The 20,054-nt window shown below is 37.3% G+C and overlaps 1 protein-coding gene across 1 annotated transcript; it reads left to right on the forward strand.

Moving 5' to 3' along the window:
- Positions 1-13,164: 13,164 nt before the first annotated feature.
- LOC134790688 (uncharacterized) lies at positions 13,165-17,169 on the forward strand. Its single transcript, XM_063761624.1, has 4 exons — positions 13,165-13,194; positions 14,051-14,200; positions 16,269-16,400; positions 17,011-17,169. Exons 1-4 carry the CDS (start codon positions 13,165-13,167, stop codon positions 17,167-17,169), a joined length of 471 nt encoding a protein of 156 aa, XP_063617694.1.
- Positions 17,170-20,054: the final 2,885 nt, after the last annotated feature.

A 20,054-nucleotide genomic window follows, 5' to 3' on the forward strand; every position in this document is an offset into this window, starting at 1 on the left:
TGTTTAAATTATTTAAAAATTGAGTATTTAAAGCTTATGTATATAGGTATCTTAGGTATTCTGTATATGTACATATATAAACAACCAAATTTTATGAATATTAGTTGCCAACTTATTATTTTAGACGCCAGCCTATCAATTCAAGTTCCCTATATTTTTTTTTGTGTGGATTGATGTTGCTGCTATTTTTTTAATAATATGATGCTTAAATTTGAGGCTGATATAAATTTATTGGCGCTAAAATATTAATGCACAGCCAAATTATATTATTATATGCCCAGTAAAAGTTCCTGTTTAATATTTTAGTCACCCGGTTAATAATAAGCCTTTAGATAGTCATAATCACCGAACATCACAAGTTAACTGATACGTCAGAAGTTTGACGTTAAAAATAACACTTGCACTGCGTGTGCCTTCAAATCCGTTGCAGACTTATCTTGGTCTAACTCTACTCGTATTGTTTTTGTTGTTGCAAATATACGGCACCCCGGAAGATCCCGTTACCTGATTATAACAATAGTCCGACAGGATCTGAAAGGAGTGGAAATATTCGTAAACAACTCCAAATAGAGATCAATGAAGAATGTAGTAGGCATTTGACGTATTTTTTACTATTTTAAAACCTGTAACTAGCTTAGATACTCTCATGGTTTTAATATGTGAGGCTATGAGCTCCTAAAGACAATAGTCTTCTTTTAAAGCCACTACCAAAATATTTGCTTCTGGTGGATTACTGCCTTAATTAATACAATATATTACTATGTTGACTATACGCCGGTGTTTATTTAAACAATTATGATTAACATTGTTAAACAATACGATGAGTAACATCTACTAAAGATCAGTACCTATCGGAATTCGTACAATTGTGTTTTATAAAGGCACGTATTTAACCGGTCAACTAATTAATCAAATTTGGATGGTTTAAAAAAATAGAAATGGGTACTAAAATTAATAGTTTGGCAACAAAAACGGAGCCTTAAAATATATCAATATGAGTTGTATTTTATGCCATTACAGCTTTTGATTATTCTTAGGCAGGTACCAAGTATTTATTTGGCAACTAAATTATTATATTGGAGACCATTTATGAAGCACATTTTAAAAAGAAAACGGCTATCTATTAATTCAAAAATGAAGTTCTTTTAAAATATTTTGTTTGGTCATTACCCTGTAGTTGACTCTGTTCACCCAGCTCAGATCACCTGGGTTAATTAAGTAAACTAAAAATATGGTCAACCTTACACGCTCCTCCTCGCTTTGCTCGTCGTCGCACCTATCTGTTGACTCTAGCAGAACACAGTGGTAACCATTGAAATTAGTAATTAAAAATTTAAAGATCTAATGGTATAATGGCCATTAGGCGTTTCATGATTAGAAATTTCGACTATAAGTATACTGACTATTCTATTACGTATTGGTAAATTTATTTGAGGTGTTTTGTGTAAAAAGTGACCAATATACATTAAATTTAACTGCTTCCGTGTTAAAATACTACCTAGCTGAAACGACATGCTCAGTTATGACTATAGTTGATTACTTAGGTGTGAACTAGATGACAACAAAATTTTATGATCGCTTTACAATATTAGTTGCCAATTTATTATTTTAGTCGCCAACCTATCACTTTAAGTTCCCTATAATTTTTTTGGGTGGCTTGATTTTGCTGCCAGTTTTTTGTAACAATATGATGCTTATATTTGAGGCGAATATATATTTTTTGGCGCTAAAATATTAATGCACTGCCAAATTATATTATTATATGCCCAATGAAAGTTCCTGTTTAATATTTTAGTTGCCTGGTTAATAATAAGCCTTTTATAAATCAGACATCACATATTAGTGCTTTCTAACATGAGTTTTTATAAATTTTAATTTTAATTATATGATACTATGTCGTTGTAATCCTGTGGTTATGATCTAAGTGCATAAGTAAATTTAAGTGAAGGTACCTAAAGTTTTACTCAAACCAAAAAAATTACAAATATATTTATGATATTTAGAAATTACAAAAAAAGAATCGGGGGCGTTAACTTATTGTAATTATATTTTATATTGAGATTATAACATACTTAGACAATTAATATTAAGTTAATAATACAAGTCAAACCACCAAGAATACATACTATTCCGATGCAACAATAGGATAAATTAAACGTCCGCGTTCGCTGTGAAGTTCTTGTCACTATATTTACCAAACTGGCTCTTCTATCGCTCTGCTGTCTAAGTCTCGCTCGTTCGCGCCTCCAAACATTTAATTCGTAGAAAATCTACAAAAACAAAAATTGTATTATCGATCACTTCGATAGTATGGAAGGCAATCCGCCTCCGAACCCTAAACTCCCGACGTCCCGAGCCCTCAGTCCCTCAAACCCTGACCTGTCGAGCTGGAGCTCCTCAACCCAAAATCGTTGACCCCTCAAACACCACCCTCTGCCTTCACCTCCCACGCCTATCCTTTGCCTCTCAATAGCACCACCCCATCTCGTCCCGTGGGTGTCGTATAAGGCAACTAAGGGAAAACTGGCGACAGATATGCATATGAGCAAGGCTCACCCGTATCCTTAGCGGGGTCCTTGCTCACAAGAGCTGTGCGCGCGCCACATCGAAAAAAAATAAATAAATAAATCCTTTGCCTCTCAGTCTGGTAAGTCACTGGTAAGTCACCACTACCACCTACGTTCAAAATCATAAGTACACCCAACTTGCGTAACGGAAGTTCCGCATATGTGTTTCCATGTGGTCTTCATCATCAGGTACACTACATCACACTGGCGGTTTTCGAGAGTAAATACTTGAGTTGCTTAAGGAAACACCCAAATCACTATACATTTATGCCTTTAAAAATTACGGAGTTCACTCAATTCTAATGGATTCCATAATCAGAGCACGACCAAAATAATATGGAACCACTCTGGATGTAAACTCAACCTTTCGAACAAAAAAAAGAATAACTTAAATGGGCCACCTCCGCCTTGTTGGAATTAAAGTCGGTTAAAAATTGTTAGCAGCGCGCGTGTAACTTTTGTAGATTGCAATCGTTCATATTAGTTACAGTTAAACTACAGTTTCCGATTAGTACAGGCAGCCGTGCTACGTTTAAGTACAAATATATTATATATGTATGCCCCTGCCCTGCAGAAGGTGGCCTAGCGGTAAGAGCGTGCGACTTTCAATCCGGAGGTCGCGGGTTCAAACTCCGGCTCGTACCAATGAGTTTTTCGGAACTTAGGTATGTACGAAATATCATTTGATATTTACCAGTTGCTTTTCGGTGAAGGAAAACATCGTGAAGAAACCGGACTAATCCCAATAAGACCTAGTTTTTCCCTCTGGGTTAGAAGGTCAGATGGCAGTCGCTTTCGTAAAAACTAGTACCTACGTCAAATCATGGGATTAGTTGTCAAGCGGAGCCTGAGCCGTGGCAAAATGCCGGGATATCGCGAGGAAAAAGAAAGATATATGTATGCCCTTGTTAGTAGGGTTTTGAAGATAAACTCAGCTTCGATAGCCAACCCATTTCTAATAAAAAGAAAATATGTAGTTAAAATATTATTATAAATTATTTAGGTAACTCACCAATAAAACTCCAGTCAATAAAAATAACAAGATACCGGACGCCAAGAAAAAGCCATGAATCAATATAGCTAAATTATCATCAGTTAATTCTGATAAGATAAGTCCTAAGGTGATGATAGTTTGACTCCATATCGTGCCCCCGACTAGTGTCTGTTCATCTCTGTACCGAGGTCTCTGTGTCATTAATCTTTCAGCTCCTACCCAAATACCACCTGCAGCTATCGCTAGTAACATAGTAAATATTTTGATGATAATATAGAGTTTGTCTGACATTTTGAATCTGACAACTGACAAGCTTTAGCTACCCAAGCTTAAGGTTACTATCAAATAGGTAATAGTATAACCTTGGTAACTGTTATAGCCTGTATAGCCTGTCCGGTTTCTATGATCAAGTTCGCCATACATTTACTATGGATGGCGTACTTGATCTCAGCAAAACGGACAGACTACTTATACCATCAGTATTGTAAAGTTTTTAGTACCTCTAGTAAATAAATAAATATTAGGGACATTCTTACACAAATTGACTAAGTCCCACGGTAAGCTCAAGAAGGCTGGTGTTGTGGATACTCAGACAACGATATATATAATATAGAAATACTTAAATACATAGAAAACATGACTGAGGAACAAATATCTGTGCTCATCACACAAATAAATGCCATTACCGGGATTCGAACCCAGGACCATCGGCTTCGCAGGCAGGGTCACTACCCGCAAGGCCAGACCGGTCGTCAAATAAGAGGTCGTCGGTAGCAATAATGTCTGACCGAGATAAGCAAAGATTAGTATATGGATATAAGTCTGCAACGATTTTGATATCACACGCCTCTCACGCGCAGTGCAAATGTTACCTATTCGAAACGTCAAATGTCTATGATATTATGACATGACTTATATACAGGGTGATTTTAAGTCGTGAACCGTAATGTGTTTTTCTAACTCCATAACTCCATACAACTTGTAGGGGCATTAAATTGCTCGTTGTTTATCTCGGAGTAAATATGTTTGGAGCAGAGACGCGCACTAATTTCTATCTGAAAAATTCTGTCGTTTTTGGCGCGGGGGACGAGGTAACGCACACAAATAATGTTAACACTAATGCATTTTTAGCATGCGTCGCTACACACGCACACGACAAAATTATCAAACACTAGCAAAAACTATATTCACACAAGTACAAGAACAAACACAGACAACCCTGTCCGTGAACGAGATGACGTCAGTTCTAAGTAAAGGCTACAAATATAATGACCACCAAAAAATACTTTGGTACCCTAAATAAAAAAATCATGCTTACCAAAAAAAATTACTGAACACCAAAAAAATAAGGCCTAAAAATACAAAAGTACCACCGTTTTAATTACGACTGTACTTCAAATTGTATTCAAATACCAAATATATTGAATGATCACCAAAAATCATTAATGATCACCAAATCTTGAAGACCAAATTAATGCGATATGTTCACCTAAATAAACCACTATGATTATCAAAAAATGTATACTGTATGTATATTGCCAAATAAAGTAAACTGATGCCAAAATTACTAGCCCCTCCCGCTCAACCCCCCGTACCCCGCACCGCACACCTTCCTAACCTAACCTACTTTTCTAGTAGCATTTCGTTATGCTACTAGAAAAGTAGGTTAAACTGCTATCAGTTTGAACTGCTATCAGTTAAGTGGGTTAGGTTAGGTTAGCACTGCGACCCTTACAGAAACGAAATGGTACTAGAAAAGTAGGTTAGGTTTGAACTGCGACCTTTACAGAAACGAAATGCTACTATAAAAGTGGGTTAGGTTAGGTTAGAACTGCGATCCTCACAGAACCAAAATGCTACTAGAAAAGTGGGTTAGGTTAGGTTTCAACTGCGACCCATACAGAAACGAAATGCTACTAGAAAAGTGGATTAGGTTAGATTTGAACTGCGGCCCATACAGAAACGAAATGCTACTACTTGTTAGGTTTGAACTGCGACCCTTACAGAAACGAAATGCTACTAGAAAAGTGGGTTAGGTTAGGTTTGAATTGCGACCCTTACAGAAAAGAAATGCTACTAGAAAATTGGGTTAGGTTAGGTTTGAACTGCGACCCTTACAGAAAAGAAATGCTACTAGAAAAGTGGGTTAGGTTAGGTTTGAACTGCGACCCTTACAGAAAAGAAATGCTACTAGAAAAGTGGGTTAGGTAAGGTTTGAACTGCGACCCATACAGAAAAGAAATGCTACCAGAAAAATGGGTTAGGTTAGGTTTGAACTGCGACTCTTACAGAAAAGAAATGCTACTAGAAAAGTGGGTTAGGTTAGGTTTGAACTGCGACCCTTACAGAAACGAAATGCTACTACTTGTTAGGTTTGAACTGCGACCCTTACAGAAACGAAATGCTACTAGAAAAGTGGGTTAGGTTAGGTTTGAATTGCGACCCTTACAGAAAAGAAATGCTACTAGAAAATTGGGTTAGGTTAGGTTTGAACTGCGACCCTTGCAGAAAAGAAATGCTACCAGAAAAATGGGTTAGGTTAGGTTTGAACTGCGACCCTTACAGAAAAGAAATGCTACTAGAAAAGTGGGTTAGGTTAGGTTTGAACTGCGACCCATACAGAAACGAAATGCTACTAGAAAAGTGGGTTAGGTTAGGTTTGAACTGCGACCCTTGCAGAAAAAAAATGCTACTAGAAAAGTGGGTTAGGCTAGGTTTGAACTGCGACCCTTACAGAAAAGAAATGCTACTAGAAAAGTGGGTTAGGTTAGGTTTGAACTGCGACCCATACAGAAAAGAAATGCTACCAGAAAAATGGGTTAGGTTAGGTTTGAACTGCGACCCTTACAGAAAAGAAATGCTACTAGAAAAGTGGGTTAGGTTAGGTTTGAACTGCGACCCATACAGAAACGAAATGCTACTAGAAAAGTGGGTTAGGTTAGGTTTGAACTGCGACCCTTGCAGAAAAGAAATGCTACTAGAAAAGTGGGTTAGGCTAGGTTTGAACTGCGACCCTTACAAAAACGAAATGCTACTAGAAAAGTGGGTTAGGTTAGAACTGCGACTGTTACAGAAATAATATGCTACTAGAAAAAGGTGACGAAGTGGATTAATTAATTTTATAGGATAACGATATATTAAATATTTGCACATTTTTAATTAAGATGTGGTTACAATTTTGGTGGTCTATTACTATTTTTGGGTTTACAGTGATTATTTTGGAGTAATTTGCTTTAATAGGATAGCAACGTTTAAAAACTTGGGTATAATTTTACATTAAAATGGAGTTCTAATTTTGGTGGTCATTTACTATTTTTGGGTTTACAATGATTATTTTGGTGTCATTTTCTTTAATAGGACAGCAAGATGTAAAAATTTGGTTATCATTTCACATTAAAATGGGATTTGAAATTTGGTAATTATTTACTATTTTTGGGTTAGTAATGATTTTTTTGGTGTTATTTCCTTTAATAGGATAGTAAAATGTAATAAAATTGGTAATCATTTCACATTAAAATGGTGTTATAATTTTGGTGATCATTTATTATTTTAGGGTGGTAAAATATATTTTTTTGGTATTAAATTTTACTAAATCTGGTGATCAGTTAAATAGTAGCCCTAAGTAAACCTAGATAGTGCGAGGGACGCGCCGATAATATTGTCGATATTTTATTGACAATGAATTTTAATATCTGCTTTTATCAATTATAATAATAACATTACAATATCAAGTCTTTATACCAGCATTTTACTAACTTTCAATTTTTGTATTGTTTTTAGATGTTGTTCTAATAGTTTGTCAATTTGTTTAGGGCGAATCTTGCAATTCAATTATTAAACTTGAAAGGTCCAGCCTGATGAAGTCTACGCTCCGACCTACTCGAGCCCATGTTCAAAACCCCGAAAGCTTTCAACTCGAGCTCTCTAACCGCTTTGCTTGCCTAGAGAACTTGGCTTCAGTGGACGAAATCAACGACGGGCTAGTGGAAACTGTCCACACAGTAGGGTCTAAGTTTTTTAGACCCCGCCGTAAAGATAGACCTCAGAAATTGACCGAGCAAACCTTAAACCTCATGGGTGAACGACGCTCGCTACAGTTGCAGTCTCCCGATGACGCGGAGTCATATAGGCAGCTCAATAGACGTATATCTAAGTCCTTGCGACATGATCTGCGTCTCTTTAATACTAACCGTATTAAAGAGACTATTGAGCGAAACCAAGCCTCCAAAGTGTTCGCAAAGGACAAGTCTATTGGGCAAAGCCAGCTGACAAAGCTGAAACGGGAAGATGGCAGCATAGCGTCGAGCAAAGCGGAGGTTTTAGGTGAGATCGAGAGGTTCTATGGACAGTTATACACTTCGATCGCAAAGCCCGTTGACAGCTTGGTAGGAGATCCAAGAGCCAAGCTGTCCCGACATTATACCGAAGATATCCCGGACATCAGTCTGTACGAGATTAGGATGGCCCTGAAGCAGCTTAAGAACAACAAGGCGCCGGGCAAAGACGGAATCACTTCAGAGCTTCTGAGAGCGGGTGGAACACCGGTACTTAAAGTCCTCCAGAAGCTCTTTAATTCCGTCTTGTCCGAGGGCATAACGCCTGAAACATGGAATAGAGGCGAGGTGGTGCTGTTCTTCAAAAAAGGTGATAACAACCTATTGAAGAACTACAGACCCATCACGCTTCTGAGCCATGTCTATAAGCTGTTTTCAAGGGTCATCACGAACCGTCTCGAACACAGACTTGATGACTTCCAGCCTCCCGAACAAGCCGGTTTCCGAAAAGGCTATAGTACCATAGACCACATCCATACGCTGCGGCAAGTTATACAGAAGACCGAAGAGTATAACTTGCCATTATGCTTAGCGTTTGTGGACTATGAGAAAGCCTTCGATTCGGTGGAAACATGGGCGGTGCTTGAGTCTCTTCAGCGATGCCATATTGACTATCGGTACATCGAAGTGTTGAAGTGTTTGTATAGTAACGCCACCATGTCGGTCCGAGTACAGGAGCAGAGCACGAGGGCGATTCCATTGCGAAGAGGCGTAAGGCAGGGAGACGTTATCTCTCCGAAACTGTTTACTGCCGTAATGGAAGACGCCTTCAAGCTCCTGGAATGGGAAGGACTTGGCATCAACATCAACGGCGAATACATCACTCACCTTCGGTTTGCCGACGATATCGTAGTCATGGCAAAGTCGATGGAGGAACTCAGCATGATGCTCGATGACCTCAACCAAGTTTCACAACGGGTGGGCTTGAAAATGAACATGGACAAGACGAAACTTATGCCAATGTTGTGCCCATCCCAGTCTCTGTTGGGAACTCGGTACTCGAAGTTGTTGACTCGTACATCTACCTAGGACAAGTAGTCCAATTAGGTAGGTCCAACTTTGAGAAAGAGGTCAACCGCCGAATCCAACTCGGTTGGGCAGCGTTCGGGAAACTACGTAATGTCTTTTCGTCCGACATACCTCAGTGCCTCAAGACGAAAGTCTTTAATCAGTGTGTGTTACCAGTGATGACTTACGGCTCCGAAACGTGGTCTTTCACTATCGGCCTCATCTCAAAACTCAAAGTCGCTCAACGAGCTATGGAGAGGGCTATGCTCGGAGTTTCTCTACGTGATCGAATCAGAAATGAGGAGATCCGTAGACGAACTAAAGTCACCGACATAGCCCACCGGATTAGCAAGCTGAAGTGGCAATGGGCAGGCCACATTGCACGCAGAGAAGATGGCCGATGGGGTCGAAAAGTGCTCGAGTGGAGACCACGGACTAGCAAGCGCAGCGTAGGACGTCCACCCACAAGATGGACAGACGATCTTGTTAAGGTCGCCGGAAGACGCTGGATGCGGGTCGCTTCCAACCGGCACGTATGGAGGTCCAAGGGGGAGGCCTATGTTCAGCAGTGGACGTCTTATGGCTGAGATGATGATGATGATGATGAATCTTGCAAGCTGATATAGAATGATTTTTTATTATCAGTTCATTAGTTAATATTTTACATGTTGGTTTACTTATGAAAGCAATGCAATATACTATCGAGCATGCAGATCTGATGACAGAGATGGAACGCGGCCATAGGATGTCATTTAAGGGATATTGAGTAGGGGATAATTAGTATATATATCGGCGGTAGATCGTAAAATCGGGCATATCGAGATATTCCTAGGCATATCATGAAACTCCGCCATTTAATAATCTGCCTTTTGCATTTTTTGCCACTGCTAGTGCTGCATTCTATGTGGCATTTGGAGCAGAATGCGTAGGTGCTAGGTAGGTACTAAAATCATACGCTACCCAAACACGTACTATAAGTAGGCTGTCAAGCCATTTCAATGGTTATCATTTGCTAAAATGTAGGACATCCTACTTATTCGATATGCCTAAATGTTGAGGTTTGCACGGTATGGCGGGTGATCACTAGTCAGAACATGACATGCTGGCGTTTCATGATCTGCTTAGGAATATCACACCTTGAAGTTAGCACGATATGGCTGGTGGTCACTAGGCAGATCATAATCTGCCTAGGAATATCACTCCTTGAGGTTTGTACGATATGGCTGGTGTTCGCTAGGCATCATGACCATCTGTATAGTATTCATTATGTTTATATCGATTTTACCGATATTGGTTTTTATGGTGTCCCATCACTAATATTGCTATGGTGATACCAGAGTAATAAATTAAAAGTGCCTATTTATGGAAAGTGACAGCCGTAAATACCTTAAATTAATAAAATATTTGACATGTTAAATAAAAATATATAGCTGGTCAAGCAAATCTTGTCAGTAAAAAAGGCGCGAAATTCAAATTTTCTATGGGACGATATCCCTTCCCGCCTACATTTTTCAAATTTGCCGCCTTTTTCTACTGACAAGATCTGCTTGACCAGCTATATGTAGAAACTAAAGGAAAAAATAATTTTCAAACAATAGTCTATCGGTAATTTTACGTTATTTAGGGGTTGTGCACAAATCACGCGAGATGTTTTCGACTACTTTTTGATCCCCCGTCCCCCTTTTCTTTATTCTTATGGATCTATTTATTTGATTAAATAGATTAGGTTGATATGAAACTAAGGTGTTATATAAAAATAATGTGTTACATAAATTATATAACAAAAAGCAACGCAAATAGGGCGTATTACTGCAATGTTCTGCCGCCAGAGTGTAGCACTAAGCTAGCTAGTAAATTTTCTCTTTTCTCTTTATCGCTCAAATATGCAATAGTGATAGAGAGGTTAGATAACGAAATTTAATATTTCTTGTTCCGCGGAGGACCCCAAGATTGTGATGGATTGTGGTAGTCGCGCCCCCTACGCAGAGTTTCGCATAATATTTCCTATTAGAAATTCTACTCGTACCTAAATAATATTTAGGAAGTCTTCTTTAGAATTACCCTAAATTAGATCTAATACCATATCACTGGTATCACTGTCAGATTGACAATGTTTTTTAGTTATTTGTAAAGTTAATGCACTATTTGATAATATTTAGATGTAATAGTACCTACATATGATAAGAAACGTGTTCTTTTTGTAGACTAGACGTTTTCGATCTCATTTTGAACGAGAAAACGCTGCAATTCGGCATTTTCGGCTCCTATCATTCCGCTTAGACTGACGTTTGCTGAATGGCGTATGACGCGTGGCAACTAGTTTTATATAACCTCCTTGACCGGCGGCCGCGGACTTTTTGCAGAGGGGAACGCCTGTTAATGGCCGCTCCATTGATATTTACTCCGAGTTGTTTATGGAGTTAAATTGTATAGAAAAACATATTACGGTTCACGACTTAAATGTCAACCTGTATAACACTTGCATTTCGTGTGCTATCAAAATCGTTGCAGACTTACCTCGGTCTAAGGCCTCCAACTAACGAGCGCTTTTTCAACGCGCGTTAAAAAGCGCTTGAATACCTTCCCACGATAAATTCGATTTAACGACAGTCGAAAATCCAACAACGCTTGATAAAAAGCGCCATCGCCATCGTGTGAATAAATACACATGTATCCATTTGTGTCATTCAAACGCTTTATTAACGCGCGTTGTAATAGCGCTCGTGCGAATGAGCTCTAACTCTACCTCTCGCGTCGAATAATGGTCCCCTTGATAGTTCATTTTTATGTTGAGTAGCTGTCACGTGAAGTTCAGCACATTAATTTATTTATGAACGTAACATTTGAGTAATAAAAAAAATACGGTAAAAATATTATTTCTTAAATTATTTTTTTGATTTAGCCCAAGCAAAACAGCCCCGAAGGAACTGTCCCGAACCATTCATTCGACGCGAGATGAATACATACATATTCGTAGAATTCAAAATAATGTATGCCACAACACAACAGTGTCACACTAATCGACGTGAAATCTTCGAACGCGTGCGTGCCGCGTGCCCGATATCGCGGATATTATTGATATTTTTTAAGCAATTTTCATGTTTGTAGGTTTTGTGCAATAAGAGTTGAATGGATGGATGATATTTTGAATGGTGCGTTTTAGACCCATGTTCGTGATTCTGTAGGTCGAAAGTTGTCTAATCGATTTCAAGTCGATTAAGTAACTAGAGAAAGGCTTTTGCCAAGATTGCCAAGATGGATATTTTTATTTAACTGTAGGTTTTCAAAAACTGCTGGCTGAACATGCGTTTTCTTGATTTTCTTCAAGATGAAATTAATTTATGACCTATGGTTAATTTGTAGTATCACCGAGGTAATTATAACGAGGTACAACCATACCTCCAACCAGTTTTAAAAAGGCATTTCGGATTTTGCGGTAACAAATTATACCTACCTTTATTTTATTACTTAGCGATTCATACCTATGAACTTAGTACTTAATAACTTTGGTAATAAGTTTAACGGACGCACAGTCAGCTACAGAGATAACTGAATGTATGAATTTTGTCTGCAGCTGACTGTACATGATTAAATATAATATAAGTCCTATTATGAGCAGCGAACCGCAAGCCCATCAGATAAAAAAAGTATGTATAAAACGACTATTATTTAAATCCATTTCTCGCTACTGGATGCCGTTGGATCATGGATCATTTAATCAAGCTTTACTTTTTATTATTCGCATTTTTCAGTGTGTCTAGTTCTTCTCCAGGCTACGTGAGTTGTTATATTATTATTATTAAAAAGAGATAGAAAATATGTGGTGAAAATGTAATGACACTTAAATTTATTAATTATGTATATTTGTTCTGTTCAAGGTCTTGTATGTACTATGTCCATGTCCACATGTATGTATATAAAATTATGCTGCACTACATAACTTTTTTGCAAACTTTATGTTTGGACTTTGTGGGCTTTTGAGATAATGTCAAATACTAAATCTGTAAACCTAAACGATCAACCAACTACACTTAACTACAGACCAATGTTCAGTTCCTTGAGTCGCTTACAATTGACTAATTGATAGACTTCGACTTCCTCTTTCTGACGAGCCTAGAAGGAAACTATTTGACCTAATTACTAACTCATGGACAACAATCGCTTCTCCGTTTATCCCAACCCAACGTAACATAGTGATATTTCTCATAGGTACCGTAAAATGGGGTGAGTAGGAATTACGAGGGCAGTTGGGTTATGAGTTATGAAAAGGGTGGGGAAGGATCACAGAGGGGTGAGTTGGTTTTTACAGGCTACTGCTACGTAAATTATATAGGTATTCTAATAACAAATCAAGCTATTATAATGCTCATAATCCCAAAGTGTCAATCCAACAATTTTCAAAACTCACCTAAATAGGAAATCCCTCCTCACCCTTACTACGGGGTGAGCAGGGATTTCCTACTATTTCGTATTTATCTTTAAAGTTATGAAATGTAACTACACAAAATCATAAAAAACTAAAATAAAAACGACCGGAACATTTATTATGTATAAAAATCAGTTTGCCACATGTAAAAATAAAGTTTTATCGAGGTTTGAATGTCAGTTTTGTCCTTACTCACCCCATTTTACGGTAGGTACGCGTAGTCTTCGACATGTTCTCCAGGGGCCTAGCTAAGGTGGCAATCGTTGATATAAAACGCCGATCGAAACTTAAATCTCTTCTTCCTCGCGTTATCCCGGCATATTGCCACGGCTCATGAAAACCTGGGGTCCGCTTGACAATTGACAACTAATCCCATGATTTGACGTAGGCACTAGTTTTTACGAAAGCGACTGCCATCTGACCTTTCAACCCAGAGGGGAAACTGGGTCTTCGATGGACGATCGAAACTTAAATAATGTATGGAAATCAAGGTTTGCGTTGCTAATGTCTTAGAGAATTGTTGTTCTAATTATCTTTGTCTTATAACCAATTATAATTTTATAGTTAAAATTATAATTGTCCATGAATGTTAAAACTTTTACTTATACTATTTTGAAAACTTCGCTCCTTTATCTAATGGCAATGGCAAACACGGTAGGCCAGTGGCCAGACTATACATGTAGTTATAATTTAATAATAGGTACGAGTATATTTGTTTCAGGGACCATTCCAATTGCATATTATGAAGTTTGATTCGTGTCAGGGACCTAAAAACAAAAATTGCACGTATTCTGATCCTTCAGGTACGGTGATTGACAATGGACACCTGGTCACAAAGGTTACAGTTTTGGAAAACACAACTCCGTCTAAGGTAACGTAGTACCTGGTGGCACCCATGGCCGACAGGAAACAATAACAATTACCGTCACTTTTATTTTTAACAAATATGATAAGGGTAGTAACATAGGGTAAACCCTCCAGTGAATGAACACCCCCCAGTGAATGAACAAAATCACGTTTTTTGTCTAAAATAAGAAATACAGCAATTTCCACCACTTTTCGTATTTTTTTTCTTATTAACAACTCTATTTTCTATGCAATGGCAACCCGTGATAAATTTATTTTCGACCAGTTTGAATGTGACTGGCATTTGAAGTTTACAGGTTTCTGGTTTTGAAGTTTTGTAAGGAAAAATTAGATCCCAGGTAAGAACAGTGTACGTTTGGAGCAACATATGAAGTGCTTATTTAATGTTTACCTGTACAAAGTTGAGTTATTTGGTTAGATTAAGAGTTAAACCTTCTATAAATGTACACTTTGTCGGCGTATTATGCGATTAAGTCTTTATTTTTTATAGTTCCATTACTGGCTTATCAAATGTTCTGAAACCAGTAAATGAACGGTGTGTTCATTTACTGGTGTAGTCTAGATTTACATTTTTTTCAAAATTTATATGTAACCGAAATGGTATTGAGCTTGTTTTTTGTGATTCTGCATAGAAAACGATTCTGATTCATTCAGCCAGTATTGGAACAAACCAAATTTCTATAGTCCATTTACTAGATTTTTCATGCCTATATATGAACAATACAAAATGTGGCTTGTTCATTTACTAGATTTCTACTAATTCTATGTATGAACAATATAACCACGAATAACGTAATGACAAGGTTATTATTTTAAGCATTACTTGCTAAGCCTGACCTATTTTCAACAAAATATGCACGTTATTTCTTGTTTTAAAAATTGATTCTCTTTTTCTTATTAATATGTAACGGGTTGCTGTGTTATTGGTGAATAACCATCATTTTATTTAATTGAAATCAATATGAAGGGATAAAAAGATATGAACGCTTTAGCTATACCTACTAAAATAGAGCTAGAAACGGTTTTTATGTTAAAAATGTTTTTTTAAATGCTGATTAAAATGATGTAAATAATGTTCATTCACTGGGTTTTGCGGTGTTCATTCACTAGTTTTTATGTTCATTCATTAGGTTTTTGGGTACTTTTTGATAAATTCTGCTATAACTCAAAAACTATGAAAGTAATAAAAAATCGCAGAAATTACTTTCTTGTTTATTAAATGAGGATTGATTAAATTGCAGTTAATTATTCCAATTATTAATGAATGCTGAGAAATGATTTTTCAAACTTGGATAATTGCTTAAGTGTTCATTCACTGGAGGTCTTACCCTAGTCAACTAGGAACCCTTATAGTTTCGCCATGTCCATCTGTCTATCCGTCCGTTCGTCGGCGGCTTTACTCCGTTAGCGCTAGAAAGCTAAAACTTGGCATGGATCAGCATCAGTTACCCCGACAAATATCTACACGAAAAGTGGGGATGTTTTTTTTTACATCGACCCTATTAGTGCAGGATGTCGTTCGATAGGTCTTTCAAAACGAATATAGGTCTTCAAGAATCATTTTATAAACATTATATTTTCGGAATATTCGCTCTGAAAGAAAACAAATGAAAATTTGGGTCCCTGCCTCTCTAACTTTTGAACCAGGGTTCAAAAAATATGAAAAAATCGTGAAAGTAAAGCTTAAGCAATAAAGACTTTCATGGAAAACTATAGGATCGGTTAAGCGGTTTTTAAGTTTTTGCAAAAAGTCTATTTTGACGGACGGGTCAATATGTATTTAGGTTTTCATGCGAACTTAAAAAATAAACAAAATTAAAGAGGCATTGTCACCAAGCAGAAAATGTAACAAAAAATAAATCGTTACATTTAGATTCCAGTCCAAAAAAACATAGTGCTGCCATGTAGACACTGACGCAAGCGGCAGCCGTAGATCATCTTAGAACCTATTTTAAATACTAAACTTACCTATTATAAAGCATTTTGGAACTGAGACCAAAGCCAATGAATAATCTTGAATTTTTATTTGTTTGGTACCTACCTAATAAAATAATTAGATTGGTATGTTTCAGGGGAAAATATTGGCTCTGTCGAATGGTAAAGAGTTGCTCAGACTCCAAATGAACAACCCGTGTGAACATCTGTTCCTCAGACCATTATTAGAGAAATGGTTTAAGATTTCAAAAAACTGCATGATCTTGAAGGTAAGTAATATCAGAGTCTAGTAGTAAGTAAAGAAGACTGACAGCCCCCATACAACGCCTCGAGATTCGTCAATGTTGCAGATGCCATTAAATGTTATTATAAGTTTAAGTTATTTAACGTATAAAAACTGCCATCCTATTGCTATTTACAATTTCAAAACGTGAACTGAGACTTGACTGAACGCAGTTATTTAAATCATTATGAGTACTTTGAAAAGGTTTAATAATTTAATAATCTGAAAAGTAGATGGCGCCATTAAATAAGAATATGCCTAAAATTAATGTGCAGTAATTATACTTTTGGGTATAATAAATATTAGCGGCCACAAATGTTGGATTTTACCTAATTACGTTTATAAGTATAAGTCATTAAAGTAGTAGATGGCGGATTTTATACGTCATCATCTTCCTCGCGTTTTCCTTCACTGTATAGATACCTACTTAAAAAGCATCAGCTTTGTATACCGAATAGTTATATCGATATCGGTAGTTCACCCGGAAATTGTTGATTTGTATAGCAAATTACCTCACGTATTTATAAGCTTCTCCACAGTTCCCTGTAATGTAATATTTTATAAACTCTCAGTGTAGGTACCTTCTTTTTTTTCAGGGCACCTACAATTTAAAAATGAACGTAGAGGAAATGGTGGACGATTACTTCGGTGGAAAATTTTTCTACGGGAATGTGTCTTTTAAAACTATATTTTATGAAAACGATTGCAACTTTTGCTGTAGTAATATCTTCCTGACTATTGTTCCTAAAAACTAGACTCTTGGCTTTCGCTATTAATCACGATAAACGAAAAATAAAGATATTTAGACATAATACTGCAGTCTTTGTAACCTCTATACTACGTCCATACCTAACCTGTCCTGTTAAAAATGACAATATGGCGGACGAATGTTTGAAATTACGCCGTATTTATGAATTATATCGCTTAAAATTTAGTTTTTGACATTGGAAATGTCTTTTCGTTCGCTCCAGTATAGGCCCCGATTTCACGAAAAAGTGCGATCCCCTGATATCTCGGAGAGTTGTGAAGATATGATATTTAAAAAGGCTCAAGAGCTGTAAGGTGCAAAAAGTATTATTCGAGAAAGTCAAAAACGAAAAAAGTTATGGTCGAAATAGTGAAAACATAATTTAATTTTTTCCGAATTTTTGATTTTGGCGCTCGATATCTTGAAAACGAAGAATGATATCAAAAATTTGAGAAAAACTCCTCTGGACAATTTCGTCGGCTACAATTTGAGCCTAAAACAAAGACGATCGGGTTAAGGGTTTGCCCTGCCTAACCTTTTTGAAAATAGTCAAAAAGTCAGAACGACATTTTTCACATGACATTTATGACTTCATGTTTCGCAGAGTTCGTTAACGGTGTTTGTTGTGAATTATCGGGGTTATGACGGTAGAGTCAGACCCAGAAAAGTCTGCAGCGATTTTGATAACCCATACAGTGCAAGTGTCATTTTAAACGTCAAACTTCTATGAAATTATGACGTATAAATTAATAACACTTGCACTGCGTGGGCTATCAAAATCGCTGCAGAATTTTCTTGGTCTAACTCTATCTATCCTGTTTGAGAAGGTTTGAGACGGGCGTAGATAACGTGTTCACTATTCGACAATCTATGCATTCTTGGGGTACCTACACTTTACGGAAAGCTATCGCACTTTCAGGAATGAGATTTAACATAGTAATTTTAAATTCATGTCTAGATGTGTTATCAAACAAAAATATATCATCATTTTATAAACCTATAAAAATAAAATAAAGGAATAACACTGTATTACTACTAACGCCATCTGTTAGAAAAAATATGAATTAACATTCGTGCTAATGTTAATTATTTATTTTTCTAACAGATGGCGTTAGTAGTAAAAAAAAATTTGGACATTCTTACACAAATTGACTAAGTCCCACAGTAAGCTCAAGAAGGCTTGTGTTGTGGGTACTCAGACAACGATACCTATGTGGTATTTTCAATTTCAATATTGTCGATGGCGCTTACGCCATCAACAACGATGAATACAAAGGTGGGTTAAAATTTACTTGGTAGAGCAGTACCCAAGATAGCTGATGCTGAACCCTGGCAGTACCTAGCGGAGCTCGGGTTTGTTGCAACATAGGCACACGCTGTTTTGGTCATCCGACTCGTCTTGATGAGCACTTAGGAGAGTAGTACCCAAGATAGAGCTGATGCTGAACCCTGGTTGTACCTAGCGGAACTCAGGTTTGGTGCAACATAGGTACACGCTGTTTTGGTCATCCGACACGTCTTAATGAGCATTTTTGGAAGGGCAGTACCCAAGATAGAGTTGATGCTGAACCCTGGCTGTACCTAGTGGAACTCAGGTTTGGTGCAACATAGACACACGCTGTTTTGGACATCTGATTCGTCATGATGATCACTTGGTAGAGCATTACCCAAGACAGCTGATGCTGAACCCTGGTAGTACCTATTGGAACCTGAGTTCCAACCTGAGTTTGGTGCAACATAGGCAAACGCTGTTTTGGTCATCCGACGCTGATGAACTGATTGTGTTAGCAAACTTAAATCGGGTATTTTCAGTTTGAGAAACAGTTTTAGTGTTACTTTTGCTTGGAACTGCTAAAATTATAGCAACAAAGGCACATGCTGTTTTGGTCATCCGACTCATTAGCACTTGGGAGATACCCAAGGTAGATCTGTAGCTGAACCCTGGCAGTATTTAGTGAAACTCAGGTTTGCTGCAACATAGGCACACGCTGTTTTGGTCATGTCTCGTCGCGTCAAACTGCTGTCAAGAAAAATTTCATATCTTGCAGCAAATGGGCCGCTGCCGATCAAGACTCGAGTGACGATGACGGCGATGTACCTACCACTTCTCGAGTTAACTACGGATTTGTCGTGTAATAATTTTCTTGTACTTTGAACATTAATATATACTGCTTATTAATCGAAAAATGAAATATGTAGCATACCGGGTGTGGCCTGTAACATGAGCAAAGAATTAAAACATAGATTGTACTCCTCAAACCGTGACACTTTTGTTCAACAACTTTTAAAAATTATGAAGTATTTAGACTCCCTATTTTTCATACAAAATAAATATTATCTTCAATGGACGCCATCGCCACGCCATATCATTGTGATTGACGTTGCTTGTCACGCCTTAAACATAACAAAATTCGCAATACATTGCGTCTTAGAATAAACTTTAAAGTGTATTAAAAATCAAACCACAAGTTATTTTTAAAAGTCGCTGAACAAATGTTGGTCAGTATGAGGAGTACAGCCTACAGTTTAATTTTTTGCTCTTGTTATAGGCCACACCCGGTACTTATGCGCCACGGCGACAATTATTCAAACTTGGATACGCGTGTGGAAATTTTGCAATTTGTTTATTCACAGGCGTTATGTCCAGGATACTTGTGTTGATCTAAGAATAAAATAATTATCATTCAACGTTGTAGTTTTATTATGTAACCTTTTCCTTATAAGTCGGGATAAGCGTTGCTCAGCGACAATATTTATTTGAATTCCGTAGATTCATTTCCAATGTGCTCGATAGTCGTGTGAGGCACGAAATCCGTGAATTTTTTCTTCGCAAGTGTGATGAAATACATTGTGTGTAACTCCAAAATTGCGAACTCAAGGCTTTAATTCCAT

Source organism: Cydia splendana, chromosome 1 (assembly GCF_910591565.1).
Source record: "Cydia splendana chromosome 1, ilCydSple1.2, whole genome shotgun sequence".
Classification (NCBI taxonomy): Eukaryota; Metazoa; Arthropoda; class Insecta; order Lepidoptera; family Tortricidae; genus Cydia; species Cydia splendana.